General features: G+C 49.9%; 1 protein-coding gene across 1 annotated transcript; it reads right to left on the minus strand.

Moving 5' to 3' along the window:
• Positions 1 to 13,404: 13,404 nt before the first annotated feature.
• RACGAP1 (Rac GTPase activating protein 1) lies at positions 13,405 to 23,074 on the minus strand. Its single transcript, XM_086768817.1, has 17 exons — positions 22,946 to 23,074; positions 20,390 to 20,478; positions 19,732 to 19,934; positions 19,233 to 19,369; positions 18,969 to 19,038; positions 18,695 to 18,748; positions 17,876 to 17,953; positions 17,622 to 17,739; positions 17,299 to 17,429; positions 16,903 to 17,067; positions 16,404 to 16,499; positions 15,962 to 16,160; positions 15,054 to 15,159; positions 14,703 to 14,839; positions 14,416 to 14,547; positions 14,046 to 14,154; positions 13,405 to 13,738 (listed from the first exon to the last, which is right to left on the minus strand). Exons 2-17 carry the CDS (start codon positions 20,472 to 20,474, stop codon positions 13,663 to 13,665), a joined length of 1,896 nt encoding a protein of 631 aa, XP_086624943.1. The 5' UTR covers positions 20,475 to 20,478; positions 22,946 to 23,074; the 3' UTR covers positions 13,405 to 13,662.
• Between the last annotated feature and the right edge of the window lie 381 nt (positions 23,075 to 23,455).

The following is a 23,455-nucleotide window of genomic DNA, read 5'->3' on the forward strand; positions in this document are numbered from 1 at the left end:
CCCAGCCTTATTGCTTGGGGTAAAAGAGTGTTTGCCCCTTTCCAGCACTTGTTCAGATCCTCTAATAGAAAGAGCAGCTGTTCTGGAGCTGTTCCTGCCCTGCAAAAGGGAGAAAAACAGAAAGGAAAAAAAAAAAACCCATGATTAGTGGAAGGGTCAGCTCTTCACAAATGCTGTTCTCTGTCCCCACACCACGTCTATGGGGGACGCGGGGGATCCTTGTGTTTCCACTGCTGGGAATGGGACCAGCAAGGAGTCTGCTGTGGGACAGCCGTCAGGATGAGCCTGGCTCCTCCTTAGCCGTGGCATCTCTGCCGGACTCCGAGGGGGCATCCTGCACCGGGAAGCCAGGCGCCTCAGCCTGGAAGCAAAGGATGAGTACCTTTCCCAATTTAACACCCCTGCCTCCTCACCCCTGCAGCAGGTGATTGCTAGCAGACTGTCCCTGCCGACAGCCTTCAAATGCCAGGGTTCACCGTGCCCGCACAGGGTTAATTTCTCTGTCAGGGTTGCATTTTCCCCTGGAGTTACCTGTGTGGTGACTCCACAGGTCCCCAGCACCAATCCCTCCAGTAACATTTTGCTCTTTGACCTCAACTTTTTCCATTCTCCACAAAACTGCTCTGGTTTCTTTTTAACCCTTTTTCTCACTGGGGATGCAACACAGCACTACAGAGTCGCAGCACGGGGACGCTGCTGGTGTTTCTCTGGACAGTACTGCAAAGCCCAGCACGGATGGAGGATCTGTTTCGGCAAGATCCAGGGGCCAGAGGGAGCAGGAAGGACCCCAGTGCCGTGCCCGCAGCGCTCCCACGCCACAGAATCACAGCTCCTGCCCCTTGGTCTTACCCTCCTGGGGTATTTTGCATCCCGTGAAGTCATTAAACGAAATGTCCCTCACGGACTGGTCTCCCTGGCCAGGGCTGCCGGGGTTCGGACAGGCCCTCTGCTGAGGTTCCTCCGCGTGCCCAGTCCGAGGTCGTGAAAACAAAGCTGCTGCATTCTGGGTTATTTATAAAGCAAGCTGGACAAATAAACTTTTCCTACCCAGAACGGTCAAGGTTACAATCCATAGTTCTCCTTTCCTACGGGGACCTTGTTTGTGACTCATTCCCGGCAGCCGCTCAGGGGCTTCCAGCCCACGAGCTGGAAGCACCGTGCTGTTCGAAGGCAGGAACGGCTTGGCAGAGGCAGTGAAGGCTCCCTGTGAGGACCCTCGTTGGTTACCATTCAGCAAAGACTCGCACAGCAATGCCATCTGTAATGCATGCAAATTCTTCTAAAAACCCAGAAAACTGGCTGGAGCACCATCTTGAGGCAGTTTCTGGAAGCTATGGGCAGACCATCTCCTGTCTTTCGCTGGGCTGGGGGCGTGAAGGTGCGGGTGTCCCTCTGTGGGCGCTGCCTGGGGTGATGCACACATCATCGGGGAGCCTCCAGCCTGTGGCTGGGTCCAGCCAGCTCCCGTCCCACCCAAAACCGCCAGGACACAACATCACCGTGCGGTTCAAGGTCCTTAATAGCAGGTCATTACCCCCTTCTTCCTTTCTTCAGCCAGGTACCCTTGGCCAAAGTCTCCGTTACTGGATGTTCTGCCACGTCATCTGGTGGGCAGCCCCGGGATGAGGGGTTTTTTAAGTCAGTCTCTCCTGTGTCCCTAGGAACCAGGAGGGAGCCCCTTGAATCGCCCTTTTCCCTCTGCTGACCCTAATCTGTGCACTTACATCATCTGTGACCACAGCGTAACGTTTTGCCCAAGTGTCTCCGCTCTTAGTGCTTGGCACTGGAGCCCAGGCGGATCTACCTGAAACTAGAAAATGCTTCGCCGTCGCTTTTTCAGAAATCCTTGGTTTGTTATTACTGCGCTTGAGGTGTTGTCAATGTTTCTGAGATTTTTCTTTCAAGACCCAGTCTGCCTAAGAGCCTGCCCATGTCTCCTGCTGGTTTGCCCACAACTGTGTTATCCTGCTGTACCTTTCCGATAGCGTTCGGACAGAGCAGAGTGCTGCTTCTCTTTGCTCTCTGAAGTGGAAACGTATATTATTAAATTCTGCTGATGCTGACAGGAGCCGCGATTTCTAAGAAGTGATGCTGTGCGTGCCCTGTCATGTTTCACAACTCAGCACCAAGCAAGCTGGGCTCTGCGGCGTTCAGTGAAGAGGCTGGAATTGTTTTTTTGCAGGGATTTATTTTCTGTAATCTGACCATTCAGGTTGTTCACAAAGACAACTTGATTTTCCAGTACGCGCAAGTCCGCGATCGGCTTTCTCCACAGCTGATCAAGGTTTCCTGCACAACGAGTCGCCCCTTTGTTGCCAATTCCTGAGGAATTCTTACCAAACACTGCCCAGGCTTAGACAACCTTTCGCCTCGCTGCGCGCATCCTGAGCTCCGGGATCGCTTCAGGGATGCTCGCCCTCGGCAGCAGCGGGTTAACAGCTCGGGGTGTGTTGGAGGGCGATGCGTCTCGAAGCGTTGTTTTTCTGTGTGTCCTGTGTTCACAATATTAAACACTTCCTTCCCCTTCGGCCCCGGAGGCTGTTCTGAGAGCCGGGAGCCCGGTGTCTGTTTGAGCAGGGCCTCTCTATCGCCAGAATCTGCTTATCTGCAGCGCAAAGGAAATTCTGCTTGGCTGCTGTGTCCCAGCTCCGGATGGAACGCCTCCCGCCTGCACACGCGGAGTTTCGTAAGCGAGGGGCCGAGATGCTGCGAGCTGCTGCCAGGCTGCTTCTCAGGAACGCCGTCTGCGAAAATAATCAGGGGTTCTCGTTTCACGCAGTCAGCGATTGCGGGGCCAAAGTCACTGCTGGGATCATCCCGGCACCACGGGACTCGCTCAGAGCCTTTGGGGCAAGAGATGTGAGGACTTCAGCGCTTGAGAGAGAGAGGGTGGAGGGACTCGATAAACACCTGCATGGGGAGCAATATCTCGAAAATTAAACATCAAATAAAATCCCATCAAACGAAATACAATCACAAGGACTGAATTCAGCCCCTAGAAAGTCTGGGCAGGTTTAAGAGCTCATTTCTGTTGAAAAAGGGGGGTTTTATATTTTCAAGTGTCTCCGTGTCACCTAACGGCATGCCTCGGGGCACAGAGTGTGCTCTTGTGCCGTGCTAAAAATAAACCACTCGGGAAGGCTTTGACAGCCTCCTCAGTGCTTCAGGTGCTTTGAACCGAAGACGGAAAAAAAACATGAGAAGATAAAGTCTTGGTGAGTCACCTGGGTGCCACGTGACCCTGGAGAAGGCTTTGGCCAAGCGGTAGGCAGTAGATACAAAGCCAGCGTCCACCCGGGTTGCACCGAGTTGTGTCCCCAGATGTGGGCTGCAAAGATGCTACAAACAACATGAGTGCCACATTTCTTCTCGTCTAGTCCAACGCACATCTGAAGGCTCTAAAACAGCCGGGGGGATGGTACCGGCAGACACACACAGCGCCGTATCCGTGCCGTGCACCAGTGACAGTTGCCGGCCGAGGTACGTCCTGGATGAGAACAAGCGGATGAAGCAGAAGCAAAGCTTCCAGGAGACGTTGCTGCGAGCGGCTGCAGGCACGTGGGGAAGCTTGCCGTCCTGGTGAGGTGTCTTGTCCAGAATCAGGCCGTTAGACGTGCCAGGGTGAGAAACGGCCCAGCTCCGCTTGACAGAGAGGTGAGCAGGGACCTGCTGTCTCACTGGGTGGAAATTATAGTTTATATAAAACAATTTCACCTTGGTCACTTCGATTGCCGAGAGCTGGTGGAGGCAGAGTCAGAATTAAGGGGTGATAGAGGTTGTTTTCTTTTTCTAGAAGACACTGTATATTTTTATTCTCTTCCTTCTTTTTTGTGTGTTTAGATAAAAGTTAGGACAAAAAGACTTTGTTAAATTGGTTCCAGGTTAAAGCCCAAGAAAACAAGCTTCAGCCTCCGAGGCTGGGAGGTTCAGTGGGTGGGCAAACCCAGCTTTGCTCGCACAGGAACTCACGTCACGTAATCTCGTCTGTGACTTGGGCCAAGGGTAAAACCCTTCCCAGCAAGGCTCTACTGACGTCTCAGAGCGCGAAGCCCCAAGAGGAACACAGCATTTGAGGGAACGGGGATTTTTCAGGAACAGACAATACAGTGGAGATCTGTTTGCAGAAATACCCAGGCTGAGTTTGAGCTATTTCTTCACGAATCAACACTTTTAAAAGCATCTTTCTATCTGCAGCCACTTTGCACTATGTTTTTGTTATCTTTGTTGAGTTAAAGTCACTGACAGTTTCTCGTTTCAAGGTGTATTTTAGTATCCTGCTTGCAAAAAAAAACCCCACAAAAGTAATTTTTTAATTTCATGGCAATTAAAATTATATTCTTTTCCAAAAAGGGGATTCACCTCTGTCAACAGAGGTGAGAAAGACCAGTTACACCATTCCCAACCCATTTCTTTAAGCCCTCTTTAAAACTTGCTCTGCTTCTGCCCTTCTACTTTGCAAGGAAACCACTGAAAAGTCTCCTCTGCGTAGGGCTCGTCACGCGGTCTGGGATCCGCTCTGGAGTGATTTTATCTGGACTGTTTCTTCAGCTTGCTCATGTACCATGTGGAGCAGTGTCAAAAGCCGTAAAACCGTATTTACGGCCTCTCCTTGGAGCGCAACACTCATAACATTGTTGTAGAAGTAAATTATCTTAGCTTGGCATGGTTGGGCCTTGCCAAATTAGCACTGCCTGTTACTCATTTTCGTTGGTGTTCTTCTTTAGGTGCTGACAAACAACGTGTTTAACTGCTTGTTCCACTGCTTCCCAGATCCCAGCACCACATAATTCTCCCCTGATCTTCAGTCTCCTTTTTAAGAGAGACCTTTAGCATTTTTCTTGACCATTTTCCATCCTCCTCAGGTTAGCGGAGGCTCTCTCCTCAGGTTTCTAGCCTGTGCTTTCCTTACTCAATTGAAATTTTTCCCCTTTTTACCAGTCCTGTCAATTATGGTGCTTATCTGATCATCGCCCTTTGAAGTTAGACCAATGTATTTCGACTTTTTGGCATTACCCACTATTAACTTCTTATCTTGAGAGAAACTTAGACCTGCTGTTTCCTTAATCTTCCCTCTCCCCATAAAGAAATTACCAGTGAAATAATCTCCTACCCAAGGAAGAATCTAAGGAATTGCAGAATCAGCTACGCTTCATCTCAGATACACCCAGACTAACATGGTCTCCTGAAGGACTAGCCACAGACGTGCGAGGGACCTTTTCCTTTGTGTCCATGGGACTTTCTATAGGCTCAGCCTCGTTTCAGAATTTTTACATTCTTTAAACCCAGGCAAAGCACCTGAACATTTCACTGGCGAGGATCTTCTCGCCTACCCGTACTCACAGCTGCTGCTAACTAGTCTGAGCGTACCGTGTTCCAGTTGTTTCTAAGCTGTGCAGGAAACAGATTTGTCCCTCAATATCTATATTATTTTAATTAACACATTGTTTAAATCATCCACTGACTATTATTCTTTCTTTCTACACATCATGTTGGGTTGTCATCGCTTCAGCTCCTCTTCTTTTCCCGTTGCTCTCTGAGATTTCGGCTCAGAACTTCACGTATTACTGCTGCAATCTTACCAAAATCGTACCACCGCTATTTCTCGTTACTTGTGTGCCACGATGGTAGGATCGCGTGCCTTTGGACCAGCAGTTGGCTGCTGGAATCAGAGGACGATTTTCTCTCGTGTTCTGGCTTTCATTAGTTGACAACCCTGCAAATCCCACAGATCATCTCGTGCCCTTTCCTGCGCTCTGCAGCCGGGACTCAGCCCCAGCCCTTTTGCCAGCCTGAGGGCCGTTTGCTGCATCCTTTGGCAGCCGTGAACACCCTCAACGCGGGAGGCTGCCAATCCCGGTCATCTCGGACACAAGTCACTGCTCTGCTGTCCCACTCCCTGTGCTGACCTGCAACGCACTGAATCCGGAAAAGGAGGAGAGACTCCCCCTCACAGTCACGGGAGAGAGAGCCCAAATCCAGTGAGAGAAAGGCAGAATTAGAAAAATAGTTGGTTTGGAATAAAGAAGGCTGGAACGTTGTGTCACCTGTCCCAGGCGGTCACTGCTGTAGAAAGGACCAGACAGGAACTGAGATTTCTGCAATGCCTTGGCCTCTGAGCAGGGTAGGGTTTGGTCTTATTTCTGAGCTATATCTCTCTTCCCCACATCTCCTTTGCCTATCTCCTCATCAATCGCTTCTAAAGAACAAACCAGACACCCTCTCCGTGCCCCTATTACACTCCCAGCTGAACCATCCTCAGTCCCCTCGGATGATACAACTGGGTTCAAGCCATTCCCACTCCTGGAAAAACCTTGGCGCCCCAAAACACACATCTTCACCGGCGGGCGTTAAGAGCCATCGGAATTACACGACAGCTCCTGCGCGCAGCGCATCGCTAAAAGCCGCTCTCAGCTTTTGCTGCCCGCACGTGCAAGGCAGCCCTGCGCTGCCCAGGCTCTGGAGATGGCACAAAGGCTACGGCCCCTCGTGGGGAAACGAGCTGTTAATAGAGCCGAGCTTTTCTGCGTGCTGTTTGCCGCTCTCCATTGCCAAGCCGCCTGCCCTGGAGCAGACCCCGGTGCTCTGGAGTTTCCCAGCTTCGCCGAACAGTGAATGCTCTGGGCTTATCGCTGCATCGTGGCAGTTAGGAGACAGTTGAGTGTCTCTCTGAGTGCCGATAGCAGGGAAGGCTTTGCTTTTGGAGATAAGAGGCCCTCCCTGAGGAGCCAGGCGAGTCCGTTGGTATCAGAGTGTCTTCCAGCACTTTGTGGACATACCCTTTGTACGTGCGAGAGGGCGAGGCGGTCACGTAGACAGCAGGCATCGCGGGCTTGTTTTTGAGGTCAGTTAACTGAATCTTTCGCTATCATCTATTTTCTCTTCCCTAGCATTATTTTTCTCCTGTGGACCAAGCCTTTGCCGTGGCCTCATTGGCTCACCACGCTGTAAACAGACAGAATCCTTGTGTTTTTGGAGATAGATTAATTCAGGGGAGATAGGCACCGCAGGAAGTTATTTCAGCCTAAGATTTTGAAACTCTTAACAGCTCCCTTTTTCTGCTCGAGAAGCTGCCCTGCTCTCACTGCAGGTTGTAGAAGGCACAGTTTTGTAGGCACCCCTTGGCTGGTTTGGGGGGCACCAGGCGTGGCTGGAATGAAGCTACTCACTGCCGTCTCCAGACAGAGCTCCCTGCACCATCCCACGGCAGCAGTTCTGTCATCGGATGCTCGTGTATTAGTAAAGCAGAACATCTCAGCCGCCTTTATCTGGAGGAATTAAACAGATCTAGTTTCCATTTTGGGGTAATTTGGTGAGTGTAATAATCAGGGCATGCACGGAGAGGCTGTTCTCTGCCGTACATTCAGAGTGTTTGAAAACAAGGTGGTCAAATATTTTGGTGAGGCAGGGGTTGTTTTTACACAATGCTGCTCTCACACTTCCAGTATGGAAAAAAAAAAATATTTCCTTTTTCATTTTAAACTTGCTGCCTGGTCATTTTCTTGGGCCTTTCCTACCTCAATTGTGAAGAAGGATGAATGCCCTCCGCACACCAGTCCTGGTCTGTTCCCCCCCACTGTTTACACCCAAGGGAAACCGCCACATCTCCAAATACAGGTCTTTTCATCCAAATCAGGGGGAGGGAAATTGCAATAATGTTAAAAAATAATCCAGCTGCGAGGCAGAAATCTAAAAGTAGCAGAAAAGCATCGCTGCTCATCCACACCCCGCCTTGTGTCCTCCAGCTCACGCGTGGAAACCCTCTGCCATCTGCTGGTGCTCGTGCCCAGAGCACGCGTGGTTAGAAGCGACTGCTTTGTAACACACAGTAGGAGAAAATAGGTATCTTTGAAGTACACAAGCCCTTGTTTGGGAGATAGTTACCTATTTGGGTCTAATAAAAAGGTTCTGCAAACCTCTGCAGATCCTCCAGCTTCTGGGCAGGTGGAGACCGCAGGCTTTTGTCAGCAAAGCTCTTGGCCAGGGCTTTGTGCAGTGACCAAGGACGCTGTAGGAGCTGGATACCTCTGCGCAAGTATTGATACGCAGGCAAAAGCCCTCCGCTTTTGCCAGCGGCTTTCCCTGGAGGAGTGGGCACATCCGCACGCGGGACTGCGAGTGGCACGGCCCGGAGCAGTCGAGTCAACACCAGCTGAAAAGGTTTAACACAAACCGTAACAGAAATGGAAGCCATCCTCGTGTCACCTGCCTTCTCACCCATACTTCAGTATGAACAGAGAAGTTAAATGCAATTAACAGGAGAAAGATTTTACACATTCTGCAAGGACTCAGACTTTATCAGGGAAATCCCACTGCGCACCTCAGTGTATGTTCAGTTCTGGCCTTTGCTACTCAGCTGAACTCCTTGACACGTCCGAACCCCGCAGGTGCTGTTTTCAGGACAACGGCATTTCCAGGCTCTGTCTGTCCTGCTTCGCGTGGCAGAGCAGTCTGGGGCTCAGAGCCCTTCGTCGCGTCCAGGAAGAAACAGGCTCAGAGTCCGGGTTTTTGTTCTTCCTTTGCCAGCTTGATAAAGCACTCAGGGGCTGCTGGCCCATCTGCATTTCCTAACCAGTTCTTTTGTCTTGTAAAGGTTTACTCCAAAGAACATCGCAAGTAGGAGAGCTGTGGCAGGGGAAGATGAAGAACAGGGCTCGGATGTAGCGGCTGGCCCAGCGACAGCCGCAGGCTGCTGCAGGCCGAGGAACAAACTCGAGAGGAACCAAAGCGGGTTCGTTTCCGTGGAGGGGGTGAGGGTACCCAGCTGGTTCAAGCCCGCTGCGTTCCTGAGCAGGCAGCAGAGGAACTTTATGGCGGACGGGTGTTTTTGCAAACGGGGGAAACGTCTGGGCCAATACACCAGGATTTCCTCTCCATCAGCTCGGAGAATTCGATCCGCGTTATTTGATGTAACAGAACTGCTTTGGAGCCAAGGATTGTTTTCAAGCGATCTCCAAAGCTATTTGTGTTTTTCTCCTCTGCACCTTACTGCAGCCCGTGTGCTTTTCCTTCCCACCGGTTATCTCGCACAGCACCGCGCCTCGCCTGCACTTCCCGTTTGGCCGCGCAGTTAGCAGTTCTCATTTGCTGTTATTTTTGACTTCCATCCAAGCTTTGTACGATATTAATAGCTATTTCACAGAACCGTCATCTTCCTCAAACCAGTCCTAATATTAGCAGGAGAAAGAGCCAAGAACCGCTGCCGAGGCCCGAGGGACCCGAGCGCTGAACTCGCCCCCCGTTCTGTCAGCGCTGCCCGCAGCCCCTACCCCAGGGAGCCCAAACTGTCACCTCAGCCATCACCCAGCGCACGCAGCCCCGTCCCGGCCACGCCAGGCGACGGAGAAACAGCTTGTGCAAGCCAAAGCATGCAGAAAGCAGATGCCTGCATGAGGATTCAAGAATTAGAACTTATTGGTAGTCTAATTAATGCCTCAGTCTCATCAAGATATAGCAATCAGCCACCATTCATCCAGTTACAGCAGAGCTAACAACTAACGTCCGAGCAACTCCATTTCTAGTAAGGGTTCTCAGTAACTGGGAAAAAAAATAAGCACAACAAACAGAAGTATCTCCCCGTGCTCCCTGCGCCTTGCTGCAGTGACTCACCAGCATCCCGAGGGGGGAAAGTTTATTGATGGGGTTTTTTCTTCTTCTTTCCTCCTCAATTTAGGGTCTGCTTGGGGCTACTTTTTAATGTCATGGAGCTGCCATTCCATGTCATGTCCAGATACATGCTGTATCCCATGTTTCACTGTATTTTTTCTGGTACCTCTATGATCAGTTTTTGGCACCTGTCTTTTTGTCACTCTGTGCGTCACTAATCGGTGACGGGTCACTGAAGAGTTGGTAACAGCCCTGGGAGCACCCTGTGCTCAAGGACCATGTGCTGACCCTCTCTCAGCACCACCTGCTCCTCAAGGAAGCACATCAGATTCATCGCAGGCACAGCTGTCGCACACCCCAGTCGCACAAAACCACGCTCATTCAGTTGCTAAAACCAATTGGGTAACAGCCACCTCGTTACTAGGCAGTCGCTAGTACAGGTAAATAAGCTAAACAAACTACAGCAAAGTTTTGGGCAGGTCAGGACAGATCCAGAAAAAAAAAAAAAAAACAAAACAGCCCAACAATCCCTGGTGCCAAGGTCCTGCAGAGCCACAGCGAGCCTTCGGCCATTTTAAAGGTGACGGCAACGCTGTGTTTACCTCCTGTAGCTCAGCATCCTTCTCCTGTCACCTGAGCCCCGTCACTTTCTAAAATCTTGAATGCTAACAAAGTTCTTTTCAGTGGGGAGAAGGTCTCCAGGGGCGAGTTAGAATCACAGAATGGTTTGAGTTGGAAGGGACCTTCAAAGCCCACCCGGTCCAACCCCCCTGCCAGGAGCAGGGACATCTCCAACCAGATCAGGTTGCTCACAGCCCCGGCCAACCTGGCCTGGGATGTTTCCAGGGATGGGGCATCCACCGCCTCTCTGGATGACCTGGGCCAGTGCTCCACCACCCTCAGTGTAAAAAATTTTTTCCTAATATCTGATCTAAATCTGCCTCCCTCTGTTTTGAAAGCATTCCCCCTCGTCCTGTCCCAGCAGGCCCTGCTGAAGAGTCTCTCCCCACCTTTCCTGCAGCCCCCTTTGGGCACTGGGAGCCGCTCTCAGGTCTCCCCGGAGCCTCCTCTGCTCCAGGCTGAACAGCCCCAGCTCTCCCAGCCTGGCCTCACAGCAGAGCTGCTCCAGCCTCTCAGCATCTGCGTGGCCTCCTCTACAAGGAACTGCAGGAGAGAAAGGACACCCTGAGCCTCAAAGGCCGTCAAGCCCTCAGTCTCTCCTGGGGAAAGTTCTTCCTCTACAAGAAGAGATCACTGGATGAAGCAAAAGCAAAGTTTATGGATGGTTACAGAATTTCCATAGTGACAGAACAGAGGAGGGAGTGCGCAGGGAGGCTGACGAAGATGGCTCGGCACTGCCACAGCGACGATGCTGACGCCGTCTACCGCTTCATCCAAGACACCGACCACCGCTTGCCCGCAGAATATTCCAGAACTGATCTAGAATAATGGTGGGAGCCTCAGTCTGGAGAAAGCAGCGTATCCTTTTTGCAGGGCTAGAAGGCACCAAGAACTAGTGTCTGTGTGTCTCTCCAAGAGCAGGCTCATCACCTCACGCAGATGTGAGGGCTTATCAGCTTCTCTGACCATCCCATTGCTACCCATTAAATACAGGCCTACCCAGAGACAACTGACTGCCCAAAATTTACACATGCTGCCCTCAATCCTGCCTCTCTGAGAGGACGGAGTGAAACAAAGATGAAGAATTTGGCTTATGGAGTCTGAGCACAATCCTTCGCAGGTGCAGAGCAGGGTCACTCCCTTGGAGATGCTGTAGATGAGAACTATGTGCTGATTAGGGCAGCACAAGGAATGAACTCTCTTCAGTTATCAGGATTCTATCATTTGCAACAAATGAGATCACTAATTGCTGAGGAGGCTTGATGAGGCTGAAGTACTTGTGTACAGGCAGAGATGGTCCCTGGCCTGTCTAATTGCATTAAATGCAAATGTAGCAAGAGCTAGCTGCTCATTAAGGAGCACGTACGTGTGATTATATCGGCATCAATCCTTTGAAGCGTGTGCACGCTCGCCCCTGCCTGTACAGAAACAGAGGATTTGTTTTCCTGCACTGGTACCCACTTAAGAGGAATCACTAAGAACAGTGTACTCACTGCTGTTTCTGGGGCCAAAGGGAGGCTTTTCATGTTCTTTGATCAATAAACACTTCAAAATCTCTTCCACCCGATTCCTCCTGTGCAACAGCTGGCGTCTCCTTGCAGCCTAAAGCAATCAGAGCATGGACCACCAGAAATACACCCTTTCTTCACAGCTTTCACCATCCACGCCCCCAGGCTTACATTAGGTACAGCTCTTTCTCTGCAGTGTCCTATCACCTTCCACATCCCGTTGTGGAACTTGTGTCCTTCCCGCAGGCACGGGCGGGCACACACACCCCCATCCCAGCCTTTCAGCGAGGTTTCCAAACACTGACAGGGCCACCTCTGCGCCAGCAGTAAGCACGTTGGGGTGGCTTGCCAGGGTGTCCCCAAGCCCCACTTGTCCCCATGGAGTGAAGCCACGGGAACCAGGAAAGATGTCCCGCAGCAGGTCCCACTGCAAATCCCCTGGTTTCTGCTCCAACAAGGAAATAGGCAAGGACCCAGTTTGGGAGAGGATGCTCCAGAACAGGACCAAGCCAAGTGTGTCTAAGACACAGGGCTTGGGGTAGTGGAACATGCCCCGTGCCCCCCTCGTGCACATCTGGTGTGCATGAAGACACCAGAGGCCAGAAACATCCACCTGCCCTGGGGCCCCAGCCCCACCGGGGAAGGGCAGCAGCAGCCCCCAAGCTGCCCCATCTCCTGCAGTGGGTCAGAGCTAGGGTGCAGACGTGGCAGGAGAGCACTTCACCCTCCAGACCCTGCAACCCAGAGGAAGAGACAACCCAGGCCACCACCTTCAGCCCAGGCTATTTCACCTCTTGATACAACATTGGCGATGAAAATTCTTGTTCTCCTTCCTCCTCTGGAGCCATGAGCCACAGCGCAGGGCGTGATCCTGCGCCCCAGCAGCAAAGCCTGCCAGGTTTATCAGTCCTTGGGGCAGGAGGTACTCAGAGCAGAGCAGCTCAGCACTACAGCGTCGCAGCCTCCTGTAATACTACACAGGGCCTGGTTAAAACTCTGTAACACAAGTAACGAGCATCAGCCAGAGCACAGAATCACAGGTCAGAGAACACCACGATTTACTGAACCGCACAATCAGGACAGTTTTCCAGAGCTCAATAAAAACAGCCGCTTTGTAAACCTCTGTACATGTTCTACAAGTCTTTTCACACAGCAGTGGGCAAGGTCGTATGTCCCAACGTGGGAAAGCAGGGACTCCCAAAAGCAAGGGTGCTATTAAACTACCCTAACTCCCCTCACCACTATGAGCAGCACTAGTAATTAATTTTGACTACCCTGGAATCCTTTGGGTTGGCATTTACAGACAGTCCTCTATAAAATTTCCCCTTGTAAACATAGTATCCAGAAACATTTCTTCAGAAAAGACAGCCCCTCCAGCAGTTAGTTAGGAAGAATATCTTCTGCCCAGACAAATGCAACACTGCCATCCTCAGGATTACAGGCTGCAAGTCAAGAATTACAGACTTGGGTGCTGCTTGAAAGCCTGGATTCTGACAGAGTTCAAGGGGGTGTCATTCCTGTGTGAAAAGTTATGGAGTTTGGAAAAAAAAAAAAAAAACCCACCAAGAAGCCACCCACCCACACAATAACACACCTTAGGATCCTTGTATGACTGTTCCACTTCACAGGGGTGGAAGACTGGATGCTACCAAAAAGTGTCAGTGAGCTCCTCTAGCAGGTTTTTTTTTTTATTAACACTTTGAGCAAGTCCTGCTAGTTACTTTCTTTACCAATACTAAATTCAGCACAGCGTTAGATAATAAAAATACATTGCACAATAAAATCCCATTAAAATTCTCAGTTAAGCTGAAAGATAAAAGGAAAAACATCTTATGTCATAAGTTGCCAAGGGCCGGAGAGGACTTGCGTCTATTGTACTCGTGGATATTGGTGTGCAAACACTAGGACGACATCCACTCCCAGGTCCACTTCACTTCAGCATAGGAGAGGCAAAGAAGTTGCCCTGATGCACAAGCTGGGTTGTCGACTTGCTTTTACTCCCAAATCTAATTCAAAAGAAGTATAAACTATCAGTTTTGGATTTGGGATACAGAGTTCTAACACTCTCCCTTTCCCAGGGGTCATTCACCCAAATTTTACCCACCTCCCAGACAAAGTGTTCCCTCTCCCTACTGTAACAACGCTCGTTAACCGTTATGCGGTTTGCACTGTTACTATAGGATTTTTAAGAGAGCGTTGACCAAGTAGTAAATCCCAGAACTGGGTCCAAGAGTCTATTTTGAGCTCTTCTTGGACACCCAAACCACCTGCAATTATCCCAGCATGTCCATAACACCAGCCATTGGCACTCACCTGGGAGTGGTTTTGCTGAAGGTAGACCGGACCCTCTGGGACAGGGAGCTGGATGACGGCGTCTTGCAGAGCTGCTGTTCTGGAGTAGTGAGAGGTCCAAGCATGCTCACTGTCAAAAAAAGAGGCAGCAAAGTGAGCAACATGAGGACAGCTGAAGTTTTCATTGCCAAGCAAGGAACATTAGACATTCCCTAGCATCTGTCAAAAATACAAGACAAATCTGGTATTTCCTGGCACGCTTTTCTTCTCTCTTCCTCCATAAAGCACGCAGGAAGGGCCAGCTCCAACAGTCTCGTAAGCAGCTTTGATTGAGGGTTGTTCCTTCCAAGACAGCAGCTGCACAGCCAACAGAGCAGCACTCAGGGGTTACCTTTGCCATCTGGTGTCTGCGGAGTGGAGTAGGCATTGACATTCTGAATTACATGCGCTGGGTCGATGTTTTCTTGCTCCACCATCATCAACTGGCTCCAGTAGTCCATAGGCAGCAGCAGAAGTCGCTCCACTACCTACAGGGACACCCACGAGTAGCTGAGGTCACAAACCAGCACACAGCTTTGACACACTGACACCAGGCAGGCATCGCCTCAGCTGCCTCCAGCAATTCATTTCAATTCTTTAAGTGGGATACGTTCACACGAGGCAGTCCTGTCTGCTGACCTACCTTGGGCTGCCGCTTGGTGTCTTGCAGGAGTGTCACAGGGTCAGGATCCGGTACCGCATGGGCAACTATTGTGGGGCCAAAGACTTTAGCCAAGTTGGTAATGTCCATTTTAGTCTCTGGGCTCTGAGCCACCCTATATTAAAAAAAATTATATATTAAGGGAGAATGTAGCTTATCCTCTTCACTTTTCATGTAACTCCCTCCATCCCACACACACTTCAGCCTCTGAGTAAGCAGGTTTTCTCCATAACGAAGACTTTATGCTGACAAGCATGAACAAGAGCCAATTAGAGAAAGCACCAGTGGCAACATCCCCCGTTCAGAAGTACCAGCCCATATGAACATACCTCTGCAGGTGGAGCATGAGGAAAGCCAGGGTGTCCCTATTGGCCTGAGGAAGCTCACCAACTGCTTGGTACATAGCAGCAACACTGTTGTCCTCATCCAAGATTTCTAAGGGGGATGAAAAAAAAAAAAAAAATTTAGACCTCAGAAATCAGTCCCAGAGGCACAGCTGTAGTAGTGCCCTCATAGCAATAGCTAGCCTGAGAAATGAGGAAGCCAGAAACTTCAGATGCCATTCAGGGCCACAAAGGTGATCAGAGGGCTGGAGCACCTCTCCTGTGAGGACAGGCTGGGAGAGCTGGGGCTGTTCAGCCTGGAGAAGAGGAGGCTCCAGGGAGACCTGATAGCAGTGTTCCAGTACCTCGAGGGGGCTGCAGGAGAGGTGGGGAGAGGCTGTTTAGCAGGGCCTGTTGCAATAGGACGAGAGGTAATGGTTTTAAAATAGAGGGGGGTAGATTTAGATTGGAAATTAGGAAAAAAATTTTTACGATGCGAGTTATAGAACACTGGAACAGGTTGCCCAGAAAGGTGGTGGAAGCCCCATCCCTGGAAACGTTCAAGGCCAGGCTGGATGAGGCTCTGAGCAACCTGACCTAGTCGGGGATGTCCCTGCTCCTTGCAGGGGGGTTGGACTGGGTGGGCTTTGAAGGTCCCTTCCAACCCTAACCATTCTATGATTCTATGATTCTAATAATTTTGTATCCTTCCCAAGCACTAGAACTGTTTCATTCCTCTTCCAAAAGAGCACAGCAGAAGAGAGACCTTCCCAGCACATTGTGTATCATCAGCAACACAGCTGCAAGCATGAGAGCTCCACAGAGCACTGCAGTCTGCCGGTTCACGCGACAGCTAAACCTGTGCCCACCAAGCCCAGGGAAAGAGCTGGAGATGTCATTTAGCAACTCCTTACCTGCTGCTTCCATAAAAGTCTTGTTTAACCGGAAAGTGAGAAGGGGTTCTTTCAGGCTGCGTAGAAAGTCCTTGAGAAGGCCACAGATAGCATGGATATCGTCCACTTTACTGAGCAAAGGAATACTTTTTGCTCTAAGAAACTTCTCTTTCAGTTCCCTCACTGTCTTGTCACAGCCAGATATCCGGTAAAGGCCCGTCTGTTGACGGAAAGCACTGCTTAGAGGCAGAATATCAACTGCACATATGAAGCTGACATTCTTCCGCTCCCACTTTCTCTCCACGTCTGAGCACCCCACAGACACTGTTGCTCCCTCACAGAGTCACCCACAGAGCAGCACCATACACACACCGTAAATAAGAGATATTTGGGTTCACAATTTGTTTCCCTAACACCACAACCCATTTCATTAACACTCTTTCACACCTCATTTTCATGTTACCTCCTGCAGCCCTCGCTGCTCGATCTCATTAACACAGTGCACTATGATGGACGGGATCATTGGAGGAGTGGAAGGGACAAAGTCCATCAAGGTTCCCTAAGAAGCAGAAGGGAAAATAAATTTTAAAAGATACCCAGTTTTCAAGACACGGAAAATACTCTCTCAGGAATTCATAGAGAGATCTAGGCTTAAAAAGCAAATATTATTGCTTTGTCAGCCCAGGGAAGAGCACCATCAGCACAGTGCTGCAGGATCGCTTACCCAGAGCTGCCACGTTCACAACTCACCACCCTCTTAGCGCCGCATCCCTGCCACCCACTGCCCTGGTTATTGAGCAACACATCAGCAAGCTCATTTCCACTTTCTCAGGCAGCTCTCAGCAACAGGAGCTCTCCCGTAAAAGGCAGACTTCTTGGAGCCTAAGCACGTTCTAACTCTAACCAAATGTTAGCGCAGGTGTTGGCAGCTGTACTGCCCCAAGCTCAGCCTACAGACTCACCTCTCCAATTCTGACAGGAGTGCCTGTCAGGGTGGGGATACAGGGAAGAGGACAGCGGTCCCGACACTCTGGGTGAGCGACCACACGGCAGTCTCTGCACTTCAGAGAGATTTTCCCAAATTTTACTCTCTTTCCACATGGAACACATGATTCTGGCTTGATAACCTAATGATTCAGAGCACAGAGATGGGAAGAGATTAGCGCAGTGTAGTGACTGGGCAGGACTTACACTGGGTAACCATACAGGATAATCTATTCCCTGATCCACGCGGGTAACAGGTACAGTTAATATTGACCTGAGACATGACTGGTAGCCTTTTATCCATAGCTTGATATCACACACATCTAACAATGGAAGGAGATTCTTTTCCAAGTTCTCCCTGCCTGTAGGCCTACCGTCTTTGAAACAAATTCATGCAGCCTCACTCCCCCATTGTTCTGCGGGGTGCTAGAGCCGTCAGTCTCCGATTTGGATTCCAGCTGCTTACTGCCAACACTTGACTCGCTGCTCCAAGCCTGCAAAGAACCTGAAAGATAAAAGAGGAAGAGCGTTGACTGAATGACTCACCTTCCACCCCCATAACCTTTGCTTTGAAAGCAAGTGCATCACAAAACAGAGGCAGCTGCCTAGGCCCTGGAAGGAGGTAACTAACATTTTAGGATAGCCTCTGGCCTACTAAGTAGTTGCTTCAAGACTAGGACAGAGACATGACACCTACCGCTTTTCCCCTGGCTTCTCAGGCTATAGGGCACAGTCTGGATAGTAGAAATAGCTTCAATTGGGCCACCGTCATTGGGAACCATGAGAGTTGTCTTTGCTACGATGGATTCGTTTCCCTGTAGTGGAGGATATGCAGTTAGTGACAGTAATACTGACAGGATGTGGGGTTTTTCTAGCTCGTTTGCCCTAGAAACAGGTATGTGATGTGACCAACTACTGTCAGTGCACACAAACCAGCTGGGACCACCATACCTGGTCCGCTGTGGAGCCAATTGATCTGGTTTTCTTCCGGGGACCTGGTGGGCCTTCAATGAACTGTCTGGAAGAACGCTGAAAAGACAGAGTATATTTTTGTTTATGAGGCAGGTATGCTGTTAACTCAGTGTTATGATGAGAAGGACCAAAACAATGGTCTGCACACATGACAGGCACATTAAGTTCTTCCATGGTACCTGTTCTTCACAGCAACCTTGAAGTTGCTTTGAGCTATCAGGAGGCCTCAATATACTGCCCTTTCAAATAATTTTTCTAGCTAGTTTTACACTCCGATTCAGGAAAAAAAAGGACAAAAACAAACAAACACCACCAAAACCCCAAAACCACACACATAAGACAACCAACTAAGCAAGTCCCAGACTCTTCCCACCTCTGCTAGTGACGATTTCAGGTTGTCCTTTCCCACCTGTGCCTACTGCCTATGAACAGTAGGCCAGAACAAGCACAAGCCCCTTCACAGAATAGAAAAATATTAACTTCCTACATGATCTCCCCTAATCTGGGAGCTGATAATAATCCTTCAAGTGCTTTCTTGCAAACTCCAGGCCATAACAGAACAAGATATGCGGAACTCCACTCCAGCCATTTTCAGTAGACAAACAACGACATCAGAATTAACTTTCAATCTAAATCCACACAGCAGGTCTGAATTCGAGTAGAAGCGCATCCATCTGAAATTTGATGGTGATTAGTAGCTCAGACATCATTACAGGTGGCTGTGAGGTGACAGACGGTGACACTGTGTCAGCCAAGGCTAACAATGGAATCTGTCTGAAGAGGAAGAATTGAACATACCCGCTTCTCTCTCCTTTTCAGTCTGACAACTTTCACCACAGAGGAATCCCAGTCCTGTGGGAAACACACAACACTGGTTAGCTCAGTGTAAATACCACACAGCCTCTGGCCAAGACTTTCATTAAGCTTTAGCCAACAGCACAGCAGAGAAATCCAAATCAGCTCTACCAGTTTAATAGCCCTGTAATCTAAAACACAAGGGGTCTCTAGAGATTACCCCACACCCCTAAGGTTTTACAATGGAAGAAGACTTTAGAACTTGGAGATACATTACCAGTGACTCATCAGTCTTGTCAAAGCTGATGTCTGACAGAATTGAGCCAGATTCATCTATTGTAGACAGCCTGAAAAATCAAAAATTAGAAGAAGCTTGTATCAGTTTGGCTTTCAGTCAGCCATGGCTCCATGCCTGAGAAGAACTATATTTCAAATTGCAATAAAAAGTAAAACTCTGTTGATAGGGGTACAGCATAAACCACAGAGGTGCACGGTTGGAGCGGTATTTGACACTTGTGTTCCTCAGACACACGTTGCCTACCTTTTGTTGCCTGAACCCCCTACAGAAACCTGTGGCCTGTTAAGAAAGGCGAGGGCAGACTTCTGTTCTTCACTTAGCTGAATACTCCCAGACGCGTCGCACATGAGCAGCTCTCGGATCAGTTGTATTTGCCGCTCCTGGGAAGGCAGATAATATCAGAAGCTGCCACAGGAGAAACTGTGTTTAATTACTGTATGAACCAATCTGAACTGTTTGAGATACCACACGGATAGGCTCTCAGAACTTGTCTCAATAGACTGCTAATGGCTGCAAAGCTCATGCTCAGCTCAGCTCCAAAGAGCAGCCAGGCGCCCTTTTCCAGACCAAAGCAGAAGGCTACCACAAGGAGCCAAGCCAAAACGTTGTTGTCGAGTTTTTTCCTCCCAAGGAAAAGAGTTATCATGAGCGCCAGTCCTTATTTTCTTTCGATCAATGCTGTTTAATCACCTTGTCTCCACAAGAGACAAGAGAGCTAACTGGTAATAAAGAAATTACTCACCAGCTTCTCACAGTCCGTTTCAGCTTTTTGCCTCCGTTTGATCTCCACATCCACTTGATTGCGAGCATGTTTCAGCTTCACATCCAGAGCACTACGTTCAGCTTCAGTTTTCATGAGAAGATCTTTGTACTTGCCAAGCTCATGCTCCGTTTTCTGCAGTTTTCTCCGATAGTCTTCAAAGTTCTTTGCTAGCTGAATAAACTCTGGAGAGAAGACACATATATCTTTAGCTACCCAGGCAAGCAGAGAAGATGAAGCAGCCCTCCTTTCACCAACGGTAGATATCTATTAACATAACCTGCTCTCAACAGAAGGGTGGAGAAGCCGGCCCTTCAGCAAAGCCACCTACACTCTAGATGTTCATGAGATCTTGCGGTTTTTCAGACCGGGTCCTTCACGTCAGTACCAACCAGAAGAGCTAGAACAGGAGACCCTGCATGGATGAAGTCAGCTTGCTGCAAGCAGAATGTGCCCCTACCTAGAAGTTCAGCCTGTGACTTCGTATTTCTTGACAATGAAAAAAGCTCTCAGGTCTGACAGCCTGTAGCAGTCTTACATCATCATCAACAGATTCTTCAATAACAGCTCATCATTTCTGTTAGCATGTTTATAATCTTATAGCAAACACAGCACAACCCACTTCAGAAACAGAACTTACGGCATTCATTTCCTTCACTTAGAACTTCAGCCTGGCGCATAAGCTGATCATATAGACGCCGTAAGTTCAGCATCGTGGTCTCCATCTTCCTGCTAAGAAACCAGAGCTAAATAAACAGCCCAGCCCTTTCTTCCCACCTCCAAACAGAAAACATGTTACCAGCCCAAAGAAAACAGAATCAGCTTCAGAACTCATGGTTTTTAATTTTTTAAGGCAAGTTTTAGAAGCTGCACAAACCAAAACACATTAAGAGTTACATTTTATGGAGATATATGCAACTAAATTCCTTCCTAGAGAATGAAAATCCTCACCCCTCCCCAGTTTATGGATAGCAGAGCCACAGAGAGAAGCAGCGCAGCCCCCCATCTTATTGCTTCAAATAATCTCCAGTATACAGAGGCTCAGAACCCAAGGCAAGATGAGGGATCCCAAATCATTCTCCTTCTGGAAGGCTGCGGAACACAGCTCATGCCCCGTCTATAAATAACTTGGTGCTATATATAGGCCACTAAAAATCTGTGATTTTTCAGAGCTTTGTAAGATAAAAATAGGAGCAACATTCTGGGGAATTTTAATACAGTTTTATGTTCAGCTGCATTTTAAGTTACAGCTCCCTACTGCAAATAGCTGTTAAAATTCAGACAGTCAGCACATTTTCCTCAAACAGTAGCAACAATGGCATAAACAGAAGCAACGAAGAGGAAAGTCTCCAACTCAGCAACACAGAAATTACTCCGCTAACGCGAGAGGCTGCTGGGGCGCACAGGGCGGCCTTGACTCACAAAGTCAGGCCAGGAGCAGGTGCGGCCGTAGTCGGGGGAGGCGCCAGGAGGGAGCACAACACAGCAGCCTGACGCTTAGGAGGCCACCGGGGGAAGTTTTGAAGCACTCTGTTCGCAGTTACAGGCTCTGCAGACACGCAGGTATCTCGGGCTTCCTCTATTACGTGGACTACAAGGTGTGGAAAAGCTCTCTACTCAAAGGCCCTCCTCTGCTCCTGGCAGTCTGCTTAACTCATGGCAAGGGGCGCTCCTGCAGCTTCGTGCCTTAATTACCAGCACCACGACCGTTAGCCCCGCGCCCAACGCGACGGCAGAGGCCGGGGGAGGGCGCGGAAACAAGGCCAGCCCGCCAAGCACCCGCAGCCGCGGGCCCCGCCCGGGAGGCAGCGAGGGGAAAAGGCCTCCGCGGAAACCGGTGCCGGGCCCGCCCAGGGCGCCGGCCCGCGCTGCGCCGGGAAGGCAGCTCCGGCGGCCGGTGAGGGGCCCCGCGGCCTTGGGGGGGGTCCCGGTACCGGCTGTCCGCGGCCTGGGGGGGGGTCCCGGGACGAGGGACCCTCACGCTCCCGCGCACTCACCTGAGCCGCCGGCCCGACGCAAGCTCCGGCTCCAACCGCCCAGCCCAACCGCCCCGCACTTGGGTTTGAATCCCTGCTGCCAGCCAATCCCAGCGTGCTCCCCACCCTCCCGGCCTCTCATTGGCTCTGCTCACCGGGCGGCCGAAGCCAAGTTGGCGCCATGTCTGCTGAGGGCGGAGCCCCTCTGCTCCACTCCCCGGCGCGAGGGCGGACGGCCGCCCGAACAGCCGCACGCTGAAGCCGGCCAGGCGCCATCTTTACTGTTGGTTGCCGGCTCCAGCGCGCGTTGCTTAGCAACAGAGCAGGCCAGGGACGCCGGCAGGGCCTAGGCCCGCCGAAACCTAGGGCGGCTGCTTCTGTGGGGGCCCAAGCGCAGCCGTTGACTCCAGAGGGGCTGGTTTGGGGCGAAAAAACGGATCTCAGGCCAAGCCCCGGCTGCAATTTTAAGCCGCGCCATCGACACACAGTGTGGCTGGGCCGAAGCCTGCTACGCACTGGTTCTGCAGAGCGCCTTAAGGCCTGCACAGGCTGCTGGATGCAGCCCATAGCTGGGTCAGAGCACAGATGCTTCACCGGGAGGACGGTTATTACGTGTTCTCGCTTGAGAAATTGTGCCTTGACTGATTTTTTTTTTGTTTTGAAATGTTGATCTGAATAACAACCTGCGATCCCTCCCACGTGCCAAAAGGCGAAACCCCATTTCAGGCCATCTACCAGCCTTCCATTTGCAGACATTTAATATGCACACCGATAAAACACAAACCAAAAGCCAACAATTACAAGAAGCGAAATCACATAATCATAAAATAACAACGTGTTTTAATCTTTTAAATCTGAAACAAAACAGCGGGTAATTGAAGAATGGATATTAGCAATTAGAAAGCGGAACTAAACGCTTAAAATTGCTAAGTGGAAAAGCGAGTTCGTACAGCAGATTGCACTCTAACATCCAGCTGCTTTGTCAGAACTGCTTTATTTAGATTATATAGTCTGCTTTAACTTAATTAATAATAATTAATTCATAATAGATTGTAAAAAGCCTCAAGGTCCTCTGAAAAGTAAACATTAATGAGGCTTCCTTGAGGAAGAAGGCTTCCTTGAGGAAGTCAAAATTATCTACATTTTATAGGGGAGCTGAGGCCCAGAAGAGACACAACTCATCCTCTGAGCGCATGGTAAAGCAAAAGAAAGGCACTGACCTTGATATTTGACCTCATAGCACAGGAAATCATCCAAAAGCCCAGTTTGCCCCAATCTGGAAAGCAAGTTGAAGGCTGGTGGTTACACCTGGCTCTCAGCAGAGCCTCTTGTGCATGCGCTTCCCATCCCGGCACTTCTTGCACACCCATTTCTGAGGAGGTTCAGCTGTTTCGGTGTCACCCCTGGGGCCTCCTGCAGCTCCTGCCTGTAATTAAATCTTCACAGCTAAGATGTCTCTATTGGCAGATCGTATTTATAGGCAAGCGAGTTGTTTTAGTGTCATTCCTAAGGAGGCTTTTGCTCATAAGCAAATTCTCTTCTCTTTTAAATTGTCATCCGCAATCTTGTGCCAATAAAAAGGCACATTATTTTAGATTATTGCCCCCATGGTGCTTGTAGTGAGTTACTGCGTTAGGTACTGGGTTTCAGTGTTACGCAAATTACATTTCTTCCATATGTGTTCAGACATCGCACTTCCAAATCTTCCTCTGAAGCGTGATGGGTGGGAG

The sequence above is a fragment of the Chlamydotis macqueenii genome, chromosome 29, assembly GCF_036417535.1.
Source record: "Chlamydotis macqueenii isolate bChlMac1 chromosome 29, bChlMac1.mat, whole genome shotgun sequence".
NCBI classification, from domain to species: domain Eukaryota; kingdom Metazoa; phylum Chordata; class Aves; order Otidiformes; family Otididae; genus Chlamydotis; species Chlamydotis macqueenii.